Source organism: Astatotilapia calliptera, chromosome 17, assembly GCF_964374335.1.
Source record: "Astatotilapia calliptera chromosome 17, fAstCal68.1, whole genome shotgun sequence".
NCBI classification, from domain to species: domain Eukaryota; kingdom Metazoa; phylum Chordata; class Actinopteri; order Cichliformes; family Cichlidae; genus Astatotilapia; species Astatotilapia calliptera.
In genome coordinates, this window is record NC_137438.1 from 13486595 (window position 1) to 13503812 (window position 17218).

At 39.5% G+C, this 17218-nt stretch overlaps 1 protein-coding gene across 1 annotated transcript in view; it reads left to right on the top strand.

The window, feature by feature from the left end:
* Positions 1 to 17218, top strand: part of LOC113008884 (adenylate cyclase type 1-like) — a 71706-nt gene that overhangs the window by 30200 nt on the left and 24288 nt on the right. Inside the window, exons 8-15 of the mRNA XM_026146766.2 lie at positions 1199 to 1354; positions 4037 to 4231; positions 5895 to 5992; positions 6140 to 6224; positions 6957 to 7046; positions 8149 to 8423; positions 8828 to 8954; positions 9317 to 9433. Coding sequence (XP_026002551.2) covers positions 1199 to 1354; positions 4037 to 4231; positions 5895 to 5992; positions 6140 to 6224; positions 6957 to 7046; positions 8149 to 8423; positions 8828 to 8954; positions 9317 to 9433 — 1143 coding nt within the window. The remainder of the gene's footprint in view (positions 1 to 1198; positions 1355 to 4036; positions 4232 to 5894; positions 5993 to 6139; positions 6225 to 6956; positions 7047 to 8148; positions 8424 to 8827; positions 8955 to 9316; positions 9434 to 17218) is intronic.

The following is a 17218-nucleotide window of genomic DNA, read 5'->3' on the forward strand; positions in this document are numbered from 1 at the left end:
AATGTAAAAAGAGCGTGCCTGCTTGTATTGTGCTTGTTCAGATCTACTGCGCATTATCATAATACATTTTCTTTACTTGTAATATATGTAGAGTGATACGTCTGTCCTAAGGGCCAATGGCAATACATAGCTCTGATTAATGAGGACTTAAAGGCAGCCACTGGCGCAGTGTGGCATGACACACATTTTGTGTTGCTACTGTGTTGTTGATAACAGCTGGCTAGTGGCGACTTTTTATTATATAGAATACAAAGAAATGAGCAGCACATTATTTTTGGTAATATATGAAACTGATTTAAAAAAACAAAACAAAACAAAAACATTTATTGTTTTTTCAGCCCGTATAAAAAAACCCTTAAAACCATAATAGCTTTAACAAATTTACAAACATAAGAAATTTAATAAGACTTACAATTTCCTTGATCTTAATGAAAGCTTTATAATGACCCACAACGGTCAGGGTGACTTGAACTAACTAGTCTTTAAGCACCCTTAAAACAATGAGAACAAAATAATCACATTCACATGTCCAAAAGATTAAGTACCTTTAAAATACATGGCCCAAATCAATAATTGTATTAATTATAAAAGCAATAGTAATGTAAATGTTCCAGCCTATTTAACCTTTTTTTATCTCAACCATATTTAACGTAGTACAACAGCAACAGTAATACAAAAATCCTAACAATGTATGCCACAAAGCTAAATTTATAAGTCTGATACAGCACATGATAAATGGTAAAATTCTAATGTTATGGCAAATATCCATATTCAAATACGAGACTGCGTAATGCTAATGCTAATTACTTTGACTTTGGCATGTTTCAGTTTCATATATTTCACATTTTCACTTCGCAAGCAAGAAAAAATAACATAAAAAATGAAAGACGGATTGAATTTATAGATGTATTAGTTGCGAGTTTTTGTGTTTACTGTTTGTACTGTCAATTATTCTATCAAAGCTGTGCTTAATTGTGCTATATACACTAGGCTAAATGTTAGCTTTTTCATCCTGAAAAATATTAACAAGATAAGAGACTTAATGCTTCACTTGATTTATGTGATGTTTTCTTTTTCTTCTTTTTTTTTTTCAAAAAAGCCTATTATAGTATATCATATCAAGCCTTAAATGTGTTTAGTATGTTGAGTTCTTTATCAAATGTTCTATTTATTGTTTTATTTTTATCTTTATTTCCAGATCTTTCCTGGTATTATCCTATCAGACATCAAACCAGCCAAGAGGATGAAGTTCAAGACAGTGTGCTACTTGCTTGTGCAGCTCATGCACTGTAGGAAGATGTTCAAGGCCGAGATCCCCTTCTCCAATGTCATGACCTGTGAGGATGATGACAAGGTATGTGTAAAAAGCACTAATGAAAGCATCTCTTTGGTTTCAAATTACAAAAGTAATTTGCTATGCTTGCATATGAGTGCACAGAATATGAATTACTAGTTCACATAGTCAAATGAAAATCCTTTTATTAGACTTGCCTATAGGTGTTTTTTGGGTGGATTGAAATCCTGCTTGGATCCATAATCTGCATGTCAAACAATCACACAAGAAAACATTAATATGTATTTAATGTTTGCTTGTATTGTATTAATGAATTAATATGTACATTTCACATCTTCAGAAGTACCACAGTACTCCTGCTTTATGACAGTCTCTTAAAAAGTAAGCCACTGGGACTGATACAACCACTGACATTGACTTTATATATGCCAGATTGCAATTTCATGTCCATATGAGCATCACCTTGTTCTTGTTGATGTGTTTCTTAGCTCTGTGTGTGACGAGGCAGTGAGTCAGTCATGGAGTCGTCGAGTGTTTGGGCGATTGGTGTTGTGTCACAGTGTCTGGCTGTCAGAAATAGCCTGCTAGCTCTAATCCGCCCAACTCTGTGAGCCGGTCCAGGCATTAGCACTTCATGATTTTGATGAGGTTGCATTACAACTGCTGGTAATCACCCACTGCCTGGTATCATCTCTCATAATAGCATTAGACACATTGTTATATGATTATCCAAGTAGCTAAAATCCTTCCTTTGTGACACATAGCAAATCTATAATAGAATTATGACTGGGAATTGTTTGGTGCTATTTACAAGATCTAATCTTGCTATACATGACAAATTAAAAATGGTGACTCTTGCTTCACTGTCACCTGTCAAGGGGCGGAATACATTAGGCAGCAAGTGAATATTCAGTTCTTGATACAGATGTGTTGGAAGTAGGAAAAATGGCCGAGCATCAGAATCAGAGAGACTTTGCTAAGCCAAACTTTGATGGCTAGGACACTGACTGTTCCAGGAGGAGTTTTCTAGTTAGTACATACTAAAAGTGGTCCAAAGAACCGTTTTGAATGACAACAAAGTTATCACCATGTTCATCTGGGAAAGTTTGTGTTTTGAAGCGTTACTTTGATGGGTTCGCAAACATAAAAATGTTCAAGCTTTAGACGTGATTTCAAATATCTCAGTGTGACTGAGCATCTGTGGAATATTCTAAAAAAACAAGTCAAACTGAGGGAGCCTTCACCTGGCAACTTTGCTGCTTACATCTTTTTGCTACAGGACATCGTCAGAAATCTTGTGGAGTCTCGATTCCCCAACAAGCAAAAGCTGATTTTATGACTAAAGGGGGTCTTTAAAGCATGTATGCAGGATGTGGCATGTACTGTGCTTTGAAACACATTATCTTGATTAGCTTGCACCCACTTTGGGGGCACTGTGGTCAACATTAGGAATAACTTTGATTGCTGCATGCTGTGAAAGGAGAAGGGGGGTATCCAGCTGGCAGCACAGAAAGCTGTGTGTGTCAACAGTTGTGGAGCTCGGTTTTGGTCAGTAACACATGTAAAGAGCTTGGATTTGTTATTCGTTCTTCCAAATAGGTCCATAAATCTGTTATACCTTCAGACATAATAAGGAACAGGAGTTGAAAAAGCAGATCTTAAAGAAAAATGTCTTCATCTAATATTATACTGTAGCCAATGAGCAGTAACTTCTGCAGTTAACATACCATTCTATAGTTTGTTATCATAATTTTCAAATTGGGCATTATTTTATTCATTATCGTATTTGACAACTGAGTTCCATCTCCCTGGATAATTCCACCCACAGGACCAATAAAAAACCGCCACACAGAAAAAGCAATTAAAACACACCAATGTGTACTTTGTCTACCTACTTATTTTCTGATTAACTGCTACCTGAAACTTCAGTGTGATGTGACATTAGTGCCTCGGTTGTATTACCAGCAGCAAATAAGTATTTATAACCTTATCATCAGATTGTATATTAGACCTTTTCTCTTTGCCACCATCAGATCAAAAGCACAATGTCAGTACAATGCCCATTTTAATGAGCTATACTTCATATCTATATATACTTTAATTTACATTATAAAATGTTATCACATCTTAATCTGCTACATGGAACTTGTAGTAAGTTGACATGTGAACAAGAAACAAAAGAACCCCCCCCCCCAAAAGGCTATTAATGGGTGGTGGAGCAAAGAAAAACTGCTTCTTGTCTTTTTTTTTTTACCAAGGTCTTTTAATGATAAGAGCCTTGTGCCGAAATTTGTGCCTGAGCTCTAACTTCACAGTGGTTAAACAATATTCAAGGCCCTGTGGTTTTGATCGATTAGATTTAAAGCCTTTTGCATGTTAATTTCTTAATCTGTTTAAAAAAAAAATTCAGTCACCTAACTTCTAATTTCAGCCTTCTCTGCATTTATGAATTTGTGCACGCATAACATGCGTGTGTGCATCTCTGTGAGCTGCTATTGGTAGTTTGATGGTAAGTAATGAGTATTATATCCTCAGATATTCAGACAAGCATGTCTGCAAACTTTTTTATCGTCTTTATAGAGTTATATCAAATTCTCCTGTGCTCAGGAGCTGTGTAAGTGCTGAGCTCACAAAACTCTTCATTTGTATGCCTCACCGCATCAGCTGACAAGCAGTCAGCCTTAACGCACGAGGCAGGTCTCTGCAGAGACTGATTGTGTTGTCTTTTTCGCTGTATGACAGCGGCGAGCTTTGCGGACTGCATCGGAGAAGCTGAGGAATCGGACGTCTTTCTCAGCCACTGCCGTGCAGCACTCGCCAGGAACGCGAGTCAACCGCTACATTGGGCGGCTCATCGAAGCGCGTCAGACCGAGTCTGAGACATCAGACCTCAACTACATCACCCTGTTCTACAGGAGCAGAGACAGGGAGCGCAGGGTGAGGACACACGAGACCTGAACATCTGATCGAGAAACACGTAACTTTTCAACAGATATACAAATGTATTAATATATACTTTGCTCAAGATACAACATGCTTCGTGACTGCCCCCCCTTCTGTCTTACACTCGCACATACACACCCTACACGAGCTCTAATTCTCTTTCTCCCTCTCTCCCACGCCTGTTGTCTATGTGTGTGTGCGTGCAAGAGGAATCCACCCACCCTCTCAAGAGGGGGTGCAGATAATGATTTGGGAACGTCTGAGCAGCACACGTGATATCTTTCTGCAATGTGTGCGTGGGTAGCCATAAAGAAGAAGCAGAACAGAGATGGGTTCATGCGTCGACGTGTGCGCGCGTGTCAGCGTCTGCATTTAAAGTTGTTTCAGAAGAAATAAAACCTGTGCAAAGTAAAAACATAATTAATTGCCTCTCATGTTTAACTTGTTTTAGCCTTGCTATCTTTTAGGAGAAGCGCAATAAATAAAGAAGACACAAATGAGCATAATGGGTTTTTAAAAATATATTCCTGCACTACACGATTTATTTCAAAACAAATTTACAAATTTAGACATCCCCTTTCCTTTCTTTTGCAAGAGATAAGTGAAGTTTTTTATTAGTACAAACATGAGCCAAAAAGCCTCTTTTCCAGTTAAATAAAAACAATTGTGGTATTCTGTATTCTGGGTAAAAACTATTTTTCTTGTTCGAGTAAAAACAGCTGTGATAAGTAAATGGCTTATGGCTGTCACTTTTTGTGGTCATAAACAAGTGAGGATCCAATTGGAAACACCGTAGGAGACGGAAAAATCAAATCCTGTATTTTCAAAGGGTAAACAGAAGGCTCTGCAGATATGAGGCAGGAAGTCTAAAATGTGTCCTAAAAGTCTAGGTAGGGTAGAAGGAAAACAAACTAGATTCAGGATCGGATTCAGGAATAACAGAGAGTTGTGATAATGACAAATACTGAGGTAGGACATGGAGAATAAATGAGCACAACAGGGAAAGGGATAATAAACCACATGTGAACTAAATCAGGACAGCAACCAGGGCAGACAAATGAACGAAAGGTGGACAGGAACTATTCTTCGAAATAAAGCAGAGAATATTAAAAGAAGTAAAAAGAATGAACTGTAAGATAAAGACAGGTGGAACAATGTAAAAAAGATGGGTGTACCTTCCAGGTCTGTGGCAGTGTCTTAAACCTGCATTCTTTCTAATGACCAGCAGGGAGAGAATCTGCTGGTTTCAAAAACACAGTCTGAATGTATAGAAGTCAGCCCTCTGCCTCTCTGATCCATTACCTCAGTAAAGACTTTTCTAGTGAAATTAAGTGCTCACTCACTAGTTTCAAGTCACACTGAAACTATCGAGATGTAAAAACCAACAATAGCACCTTTAAACTTCATTAGTATCATACCATGTTAACATTTGTAGCTGGTCAGTTTCTAATAAAACTGAAATGACCATGTAGTTGTCTTCAAACAATCTTATGTACTTATCTCTAGGATGATGTAAAAGCAATGCCAGGATTCCCCATGATAAAGGATTTCCAACACAGTGCTCTGAATCGACCTACACTGTTTTTGCAATGGATGGATGGATTCTTTGTGTTTCCTCTTCTATTTACATTTTAACTCTTGTTTCCTCTTTTCTTAGTATCATCAGGTATATGATGACCAGTTCATCAGTGCTGTGGTTCTTTCTCTGATCCTTGCTGCCCTGTTCGGCCTTATCTACCTACTAATGATCCCACAGTATGTAGACACACACATTCACGCACAAAATGTCCAATCATATTACGCAAAAAAGTTTGTGGGCCAGTTAGAAAAGGAGCTGTTTTTCACGGCATTTAGTGAAAACTGGGAAAGCCCTGCTCACGCTCTTGTCTCTTTGTCTCTCAGAGGGATGCTGGTGCTGCTGCTGTTGGTGCTGTGTGTGTGCTTCCACGTGGCCTGTGTCATGTACCTTCATCTCACCAGTGTTCAGGTAAGACTTCCAGACCTCTTCCAGCAGCCTCACACGTGTAAAGATCACACTCTTAATACACTCTTTGTCAGTGGTTTTAGTCACTTTGTTGTTGCTTTGGGCCTCTTAATGACTATTTTGTGTCTTTTTGTTGTCTAATTCTTTAGGAAGTTACTTCATATGGCTTTAAAATAATTTTGAGTCTCTGTAATTGCTTTGCTTATGTTGGGGGGTATTTTGTATTTCTTTAAGGTAATTTTATATATATGTTCATTGTGGGTTTTTTTTATTTTAGAGTTGTTTTTTCATAATCTGACATTTCTTAGATAAATCAGTGTTTCACTATCACTACTATAACTTCATAGTTTTATTTATTTATTTTTATTTAGCCTCCTTTAGCATACACTTAGTGGTCTCACAAACCTTTTAGCATTTTAGCAGTCTTTGATTAATTATATTTTTGTGTGTGAAAAAAAAGCCTTCATATCGGAGCACCATAATCATTTTTGCATAGTGAGCGCATAATCTCCATATGACACTGTGGCATCATGCTACATTGAACTATCATCATACCCTTTAAGTGTCTCCTCTAATAGACCTGAACATAATGAGCCACACCACAAAATGCACTCATTTTATTTCCAGTCCTGGTTAATGATTTGTCCAAAATGCATTTAAAGTAGATAAACTGGTGCTTCATTTACTCCTTCTATTTTCCGCCTCCCTGCCAACCTCCCTTTCCTCTGGCTTTAGTGCCAACCGGGCTGCCTCACCATCCAGATCCGAACAGTGCTGTGTGTCTTCCTCGTTTTGCTCACCTACTCTGTTACCCAGGCCTGTGTGGTAAGTGTATATGATTTATATAAATGATATCATGGTCTGTGTTCAAAATCAGTTACTATTCACTATATGTAGTTTGGCACATTACCTATTCATGGTTGATATACCACAGTTATGTTGAGTGAAAGGAGTTGTCAGAGTTTCATCATTTCAGTTCTGGTCTAAGGAGCTCGGAAAGAATGCGATTGGACTTCTTTAAATTCATTGTTGGTCACGATTACAAATACCAAATCTGATTTGACTGCAACTTTATCAGAGAAGCGCTTGTGTCAGCACACCACTATTTTATTTGGATATTTTTTTCTTCTTTTGTTATTTTTCAAGGGAAATGCCCATATGATTTTTGTTTTAATAGTTAAAAAGTTGGCACCACTATAATCAGGATATAGGTAGCTTAGCATAGCAGAAGAAGAAAAAGTTACTTTAAGCTGATGTCACCCCAAAGGAATTTGCACCTTCTCCTGGGGATCTTTTTCCTGATAGTCAAATATATGAACTACTACATTATGAATGTACTAGTTTAGCATAGCAAAGAAACACAAATACTGGTAAAAACGGGCAGAACCCCTTTAACAACCTAATATGCAGACCAGTGTCTTAAGAAGACGGACGTCACATAGCCAGGCTTGCATTATTTCAGCTTGTCGTAGACCATTGAATTTGAACATTCAGCTTGATCAGTAAACAGTTTATGGCCTCTCCAGTCATCATATTGCACATGGGTGTACTCTAAAGATAAATGCGTGCATGCAGAATCTGTCTGTCTCCTTCTGCAAGGCAAATACGACCTGAGTGCACCAGCAGGTTGGTCTTACTGTTTATATTACACGGGAAGATAAGGTTCGGAAACAGAATCCAAAGGCATGGATTATCACACTGTACTTACGCTTTATTCAAATGTTCGTGGTGCTCTGTACCCAGACGTGATGTAGCAAAATAATTAGTCGAGGATCTCTTGGAAAGGAACAAATCAGGCACATAGATTGTTAAATTGTCTATTCAGGTTTCTAACCTTAATGCCATTAGATCAATGAGAAATTTATTATTTGATATTAAATGTTTTAGGATTTTTTTAAGATAAATTATCAAAGTAATTGTCTTTCAGGTGGGTTGTGTTCCCTGGGGTAAAGTTAGGACAAACTCCAACCGCTCTGTGGAGAACATCCCCGCAGACACTCTCATGGTTAGATCTGCTAACACCACAGCAACGGACCGGGCTTGTCCCAACATGGCCTATGCCTTACTCTCCTGTGTGGCGGGGACCCTCACCGTGATCCCTTACATTCGTGTCTCCTCGCTCCCCAAGATCCTCCTCCTCTTTCTACTCTCCATCACATATGCAGTTGTCATGGAGACCAGTGGTTACCGTCAAGCTGTGGGGTAAGCTGTGCTGTTAAGATTTGTATATGTAATATATGTAAGGTTTATGGTTATAGTCAGGTTTGGCTAAGTGTGCTAAGTACAAAAAAGTTGCTGTTATCCACAAGAACACAAGAAAGTACAAGACAAAAGTTCAAAATCCTATCAAATTATTATCAAAATATTAAAACAGTAGGAGAGGAATTGCAGCAAAATCTGACAAATTTCCCTCATCAAAATACTCAGTGTAAAGTTCTGCTTTACATTGTATTTGCATTTGAAGCATGTATTTCTATGCATATTTTCCCACTTTATTCTTCCACTCCAACACATTTCAGGGCATTGTTTTGTATTGTCATGAGTTCTTCCCTACATAACAAAAATAATAAACATTATAAAAATGTTTTTATGTCTCCATCTTCCAGTGGTGGCTTTCTGCACACACGGGGCTATGACCCTGTTTTGGCAGTGTTGCTTTTTTCTGGAGCCCTGGCTCTGCATTCAAGACAACTGGACCTTAAATTGCGACTTGACTATCTCTGGGCAACTCAGGTGTGTGGCTGCTGGTACATTCAACATCCTGTTCTTGCTTCTAGGGTTCAGTTTTAGTAAGGATTTGATCATTGTAATACAGATTTGTGTTTTCTTTAGTGCCTATGCTCAGTCTTGGGTTGTCTCAGTGGATCATCAAAGCCTGGATGTTTCTATTTTGGGAAGATGCTGCATGTTTGTCTTGTCTGCAAATCATTATCTCCCTCTAGTGATAAGGACGGGCAATTACATCTCCTCTTTGCTGTAAGCTAGAGTACGCCATCATAGTGCTTAAAACTTAAAATGTCAAGATCAGTGCCACTTTTTAAAGGATCTGCTATGTGTGTGTGTGTGTGTGTCGCGTGATTGCTGATGTCATGCAGGCGGAGGAGGAGAGAGACGACATGGAAAAAGTGAAGCTGGACAACAAGAGGATCCTGTTCAACCTGCTGCCAGCTCATGTGGCTCAACACTTCCTGATGTCAAATCCCAGGAACATGGTGAGCATCTGCGGGCATGTCCAGGCTCATCCAACAGGGATCGTCAGTCTAAAGTGCGTAAGCACCTTTGAAATCAGAAAGCACACCCTGACACAGTAGGTGCTTTAGGAAGCTCTGAGGTTTAGGTTTGCTGACTTACAGGTCAGAAGGTGTCTAGATTTTTAGGTGACAAGTCAAGATTCACACCTGTTTGTTTTTTTTTCAACTATTTTGCCTTTTAATGTAAATGTCTCAGTACAGTGCATGTATGTGGGTTTTGAGAAGTTTAGTTTCTGGTTTTGCATTTTCAGGAGCTTATATCTGAGGAATTTGAAGGTTGAAGGTGGAGGGAAAAATCTAAAAAGCATACATTTCTAAATTTTGTTATATCTTATCAATAGTTTTGTTCTGTTACAGTAATTCCAGAATTGCTGTTACTCAATTTGTTCTTTGAATTAGGAAGTAATTTCAAATTCAGTTTTTCACATTTTGGTTATCATCTTATGTCTTAAGTATTATGTCTACAAGAGATATGGTTAAATAATAATCTTGTTAGATTAATGAATAATAAAAAGACATACCAGTAAATCATATCATCTGTATGGCCCTTACAGGTCATACAGATTTGTAGTCCCTTTGCAGGGACCATAGACTCCCATTGTTGGGAAATTATCTCAGCTGTTTAGGACAATGACACTGCTATCCTAACCATTTGTTTTGAAGCACTTAATTTTAGCATTTCAGTGACAACATGATGTCGTGCTAAAATAATTTTCTGATCATTATATAAGAGATAAGATAAGATAAGACAAGACTTTATTGATCCCACAACGGGGAAATTTTTGCGTCACCTCAGCTCAGGTACAGATATATGAAGGAAATACAAAAATACAAATAAGTACAATCAATGAAAAAAGTAAGATAATACACTATATACAATGGTAGCATACACAGTATGTGATTATGGATATAGTTGGAAATATGGAAGACATAAACTATATAGCTTGGAAGGTCATGGAAGGTCCATTATGCATGAAGTGGTGACCGTGGATGTTCACAGTGTCCAGTGACTTATGACATCGTGATTGAGGAGTTATAGAGTCTAACTGCTGTTGGGATGAATGATCTGCGAAAGCGCTCCTTCCTGCAGCGAGGGAAGGAGTATAATCCAGTAACTCAGAATAAGAAGGAGAAATGAATTTAAACTGCAACTTGACGTGTTTGCAGAGACACACAACTGTGGGGATATGTGTTATGCTCGTTCCCACTGTAATAAAGTAGCGTTGCTAGATTAAAATGTCCTCATTTATTTCATACTGGGCCTTGGTGCAACCCCTTAGTTCTCTCTCAATCCCAAACCTTGCTCTTTAGCCTCATTCCCCTCAAGCCAGCTTAATATCATTGGCTGTGTACCTCAGATGACTAAAATAAAGGTACCTGTTCTCGGTGACATCATGCAGAACCAAGTGTAGATAAATATGCATGAAAGTGCAAGCAGAGAAGCCTGAGCTTTAGGCTTTTACATATGGCCTCATCATTTCAAACTTTATGCATATGACGGTAAATGTGAAAGCATGTGATAGGTTCCCTTTCATCTTCAATACCATTTTGAACAATAGAGGAGTTTTATGGCTACTGTGAGAGTACTGGAGGCTGGAATTTGTTAATAATAATAAAAAGATAAAATAGTTCCTTCAACAATCGGTGGGGCTATACATGAGACGATGTAGGATGGTCTGAGGCTGAGACTCGTAAACACAGGGGGGAGGAAGTCAGGAAGTATGTTTCCAGCACATTGGTGACCCCACAGAGTTACGGTGTATAGAAAGGCTTCCTCTCTTTCCTCTGGGCTAAAGTTCACTCATATACTGTATTCATAACACAGCACAGTGGGACTCCACTGCCTGGAAGTTGTGCAGCTCCAGCATAATAATTTAACCAAAATTTTCCATGCACATGAAACTGCAGCTTTGACCTGCAGGCATGCTGATCTCATCTCATAAACGATCGTTGCATCATTTATGTAGCTCTAATGTATAGACGGTATTGTGATTCACGGCAGTTGATCTGCTTCACATTCGTCTTTATTTTCTAGCTCTATTACTTGTTTTAGTTTTGTCCCCTTTGCAATATGTCTTTCCTGAGGATTGTTGTATTGTTATTTCTTAAGGGGGCAGTTAAACCAAACGACACAAAACAATATGTTTTTAAATAGACTATAAAAATATTTTTAGTCATGTCACTGCAAGAATTCCCAGCACTTAGATACTCTCAGATTTAGTGAAAATCATTGCACAGATATCTGCTAAACAAGTCAAGATAAACTGATATTACTATTATTACTTCTTATTTTAACTTTAATGTATTAATGTAGCAAATATGCCCTTCACATTGTTTTAACATATGTAACAGTAATAGTACAAATCAGTGGTTGTTACCTTAACATTTGATCTGGGTCACTGGGATGAGCAAGTGACCGGTATGCTGAAAAGCTACTGCAGGGGTCCATGTTTAAGTCAACCCTGCACCATTTCCTGCTTGTTGTTCCCTCCTCTCTCTCCTGCCTACTTTGCTGTTGTTTCAACAATAAAGTCTAAAGGGACTAAAATCCCTGACTGCTCATTTTGGTTACAGCTTAGAGCGAACTTAGACAGCAAACTGTGTCAAAGGTCTTCCAAACTTGGGGCTTCTTAAGGACATTGGGGCTGTTTTTGCTTTCTTTTCATTTGAATTAAAAGGTCTGGATCTGTTCTTAAACTCTTCCACAGACTTTGCTGTATATGTTAAATTAACATATATTTATTAGGAAAGGGTGCTTTTGATGTGTATTAAAAATGCTTTGGTTCAATGTGTTTACACCTGCTGCATCTGATTGATTATGCATCAGTATTTTACAGATATAATGACATTAAGGTTGTCTTAAATCTTGTTTTCCTTGCAGTAAGAGAATATGCAAATATCAAAATCAGGATGTTCAACTGAAGAGCTCCCCTAAGCTTGACTTCAGCTGGTAGTTTCCAGTGAGTGCATATAGTACAGTTCTGTCAGGAGGATTGTATTTAAATCAGCATCCCATCAACTGTAGTATGTATTTGGTGATTTGGCTTTAGTCTGGGACGTTCCTGCCCTTCAGTGAGCATTCACAGAAAGCCAAAAGACAGTGAAACCATCTACAAGACACAGTTTAGAGCAGGCATCACTTACAGAGAACTAATAGTAATACTATTACATGGAGAATCCAAGGTGAAAGTACGTTACAAAGTGTTTGTCAGAGGGGAGCAGAAAATGAAGCGGCCAAAATAACTAACATGTCATTTACCAATCAGGCATCAGCTGATGTCTGCTGTCAGTGATATTAGTTGATCCACCAGGGTTGCTAGCTAAACTTATATGTAGTCATCTAAGTATGCTTTGAAAAAACTAATGCCCATAATAGAGGGAAAACAGGGACTTTTTTGTGAGTGAAGGAAAATGAAATGTAACTTCAGTGGTTAGTGGTACACAATGAGAAATTATAGTGACAATTTCAGGAGAAATGCACCAGGGATAGTAGTATATTGCTAAGAGTATGAAAGCAGGGGGAAAAGAATCCTTCAACAGTTGTCTTTCAACTTGTCACACTCTCCCCCACTCAAAAAATGTCACCCCGACATTATACCAACAAATTGCTTTTCAGTCTATATTCTCTTGTAGTCAGGACATCAACAGTAGAGTGAACCAATGTAATAATGTGGGTTTAACACCTGGGTTTAACACCTGTTTCACCACAGTCCATCACTGGTGACTGCAGACAAAGTCTATAACCAGTCCATATGTGAGTCTTCACAAAGTCTATTGTCTATGGTTATAATCCACAGATGGGGAAAAGTTAATGTCTTTTTCTTGATGACAGTCTGTAAGTACAGTTCTCAAGTCATCAGTGAAAAAGTGTCAACTTACATTTGCTGGAGTCCATACAAACCAATGGGCTGGGTGCAGTATGACTGCACAGCTGGAAACCATGGAACAAGGCCCGGGTACACAGGAAGCAGTTGCGGTACTGGCTAAACACTGTAGCAAGATGGGGTGCCCAGTTGGTCATACGTCATCCGTCTTGGCGGGTGTCTCTCTCGCTGTGGCCACTGAGGCGTCTCCTCCTCAAGTCTCTCGAGTACAACAGGTGGAGGAGGGGCAGATATGTCACCTGCAGTGGGCTCTGCCTCCTCACAAGTTGTCTCCATGACAGCTGGGTAAGGCGCCTCCAGATGGTCTCCAGCAAGAGGCTCTGGTGTTGGTGCAAGAGCAGGGACCGAAGCTGCGGGCTGAGATGTTGCTGTGAGAAGTTCTTGTTCTGATGGCTGGGACACAGGTTGACGTGGTGCGTAATGACAGCGGTATTCATCAACATTGCCCTCACCATCAGAGTCTGGCACAACAGCGACGGGGGGCGATCGTGGCTCAAGAGTTGGGAGTTCGCCTTGTAATCGGAAGGTTGCCGGTTCGAGCCCCGGCTCGGACAGTCTCGGTCATTGTGTCCTTGGGCAAGACACTTCACCTACCGCCTACTGGTGTTGGCCAGAAGGGCCGATGGCGCGATATGGCAGCCTCGCTTCTGTCAGTCTGCTGTGGCTACAACTGTAGCTTGCCTCCACCAGTGTGTGAATGGGTGGATGACTGGGTGTGTAAAGCGCCTTGGGGTCCCTAGGGGGGACTAGTAAAAGCGCTATACAAATACAGGCCATTTATCAGTCTTTTTCTGTTCATGTCTTGTACGATTATCTTTTTTCAAAAGGTAAGTGGTCACATGACATAAGCAAGTTTCTGTGAAGCACTCTAGAGCGCCCTCTGCCTCTCTCCGGTCTTACCTCATAGATAGGGAGGTCAGGCCCCATTTGTCTGACTACTGTGTGAACAGTGTCCTCCCAATAGTCTCTCAGTTTCCCTGGGCCTCCTCTACGTGTCAGGTTTTTGACCAGAACTCTCTCACCAGGTTGTAACACAGAACTCCTTACTTTTGTGTCGTAGTGTCTTTTGCCCTTTTCAGCAGCTTTCTTTGAATTCTCATTTGCTATAGAGTATGCTTGTTCCATGCCCTTTCTCCATTTTTCAACATAGTCTCTGTGGTCACTAAAATCTGTTTCTGAGTATAGTCCAAAGAGCATATCTACTGGTAGCCTGGGTGACCGTCCAAACAGTAGGTAAAATGGGGAGTAGCCAGTGACTTCACAACGTGTGCAATTATATGCGTACATTAACTTGTTGATAGATTCCTTCCAGTTTGACTTTTGTGTTTCAGTTAGCGTTCTAAGCATTTGCAACAATGTCCTGTTCATACGTTCAACTTGACCATTCCCCATTGGGTGATAGGGTGTTGTCCTAGAACCGGCCATGCCACAAAGTTTCTTGAGCTGACTGAATAGCTGATTTTCAAATTCACCTCCTTGGTCATGGTGAATGCAACAGGGGAAGCCAAACTTTAGGGCATAGTCATTGAATATCAGGTTTGCAGCAGTTTTGCCTGACTTTGAGGTGGTGGCATAGGCTTGCGCAAAATGTGTGAAGTGGTCAGTTATCACTAGAATATATTCATAACCGCCTTTGCATTTTTCAAGATGGAGAAAGTCTATACACACCAGCTCAAAGGGCTACGTAGTTACAATGTTTGTTAAAGAAGCTCTTGTTTCATGGCTGGGCTTTTTCTGCTTTACACAGGAACAAACGTTGGTCACAAAATGCTCGATGTCTGCCTGCATGTGTGGCCAAAAGAAGCGTTCACGTATCAAAGACACTGTGCGATCAACACCTTGATGGCTAGGGATGGGTATTGATAAGATTTTCACGATTCCGATTCCATTTTCGATTCTGTTTAAGGATTCGATTCTTTATCGATTCTCTTATCGATTCTTTTTTTTAAAAAGGAGAACACTAAGGTCGATCAGCTTAGAACTTTGTTTTATATCTTCTCTTTGAACAAGATAGAAATTTAGGAGTAACATGGCTTTACAAACCCAACAGTGACATCTTAAGAGATCCAGCCTATGGCTCTTCAATGGGGTGTCACAGAATCCCCAGGAAAAAAAATTGTAAATGTAAAATAATAAAATAAATATTCTTCTGTAGCAATAACAAAGTATAACATAAATTATTCTGTAGCAATTACACAAGAATATCCAGTAATGTCCCTGCCTACAATTAAACACATTCACTTACCGAAAATTGGGGGCATCTGCTGTGGCAAATGGGTGCAAGCCTTTTACCACAAACTTAGTCACTGCTCGGTGACATTCGTCTATCCTGGCCTGAAAGGAGACGCTACCGGTAGACTGCAGGGAGAACTGCCAGCATCTGAGCCAGCCAGACTCTGTCTGTCTCTCTCATCATGGTCACCTAAATGCACAGTAATGGCAGGTTTTGTAATAAGGCAGATCGCGCTAACATAAATATGCACTCTTAGTTGATTATTCACCTGCCGCATTAACGGGAGAGGACGTGCAAATGTTACCGCTGCTGCTGGGTTGAAATTCACGAGTCCGGAGCGGAATTAAAAACACGACATTCATTTAAGGTTATCACGTGTTTTGTCAGCAAATGCTTTTGCATATTCGTAGTGTTTCCTCCCTTAAATGAAATATCTACTTTGCAAGTATTGCAAGTTGCCCTGTTGTCTTCCGTTCTCGTAAAGTGTAATCAAACTTTTGAGCGTTTCAGCCACCATGTTTCCTGCCAGGTAAATGATGCTCCGCAATGTGGTGACGTGATTCGGGGCGACTGGAATCGATAAGGGAATTGTTTGCAAAAATGGGAAACAATTCCAAGGAATTGAAACAGTAGGAACCGGTTCTCAACAAGAACCGGTTTTCGATACCCATCCCTATTGACGGCCCATATTATTGTGCAGCTCTTCAATTACAGTCTTTTTGAACTGATCTGGCAGGACTAGCTGTTTCTGGGCAGCAGTGAGTCTGTACAAGATGCCATTGTTATCTAGTCTTAACTTGCCCCACTCTCTGAACAAGCATTTTGTCTTAGGGTCAAATGTTCTTAGCTCTTTGGGCAGTGGTTTTGAATCGGTCTGTTTACACTGTAATACAGGGCTTATAACAGGATCAGACTTTTGCGCTTCATTAACCCTTTAAAGCCGGTCAGAGCGGACACGCTCTGTTTTGCGTAACTATTTTTAAATCCCGGTAGCTCTGCAACCACGTAATCTAGCGCAATAATTTTTTTTGCATATGAAACCGGAGGAGTTGTACTTTCATCTTATGCCATCAGCTTGTCCTAGGTCACAGTTTCCTTCCACATATAGCTTTGCAAAAACTGCATAAAAAACACTTGCGGCAACAAAAACATAATATTCCAGAAACACGCTTTGCCGATCCGATCAGCTGTTTGTAACACTTCCTACGTCCATCAGCGTGAACTATCACATGTCCGGCATGACCTGCCCGAAACCGGAAGTGACGTCATTTTGCGGAAATGTAGTTTTTTACCATCGTGGCCTTATGAGCCTACACTTGTGTTTTTAAAAGTTGTATTTGACTTTATGACTTTCTGTGTCGTTTCTGGGATGCTTAGGACTCATATTGCACTGCTGGAAATATTTTATTTTGATGCATATGCTGTTATTTTGCAAATTTGCACTATAATATATTTTTTCGTTTTTCCTGCAGTATATGAAAATTGGTGTATCTCAAAAATAAAACTATGAAGACACTTAAAATAAATTTCCTTTGGTGGGAAACTATTTTGTGCAACTTTTTTGTATTTACAGTTTTGAGGGATAAGCCTCTTAAATTTCTCTAACTAGAAATATATGTTAAAAAATCA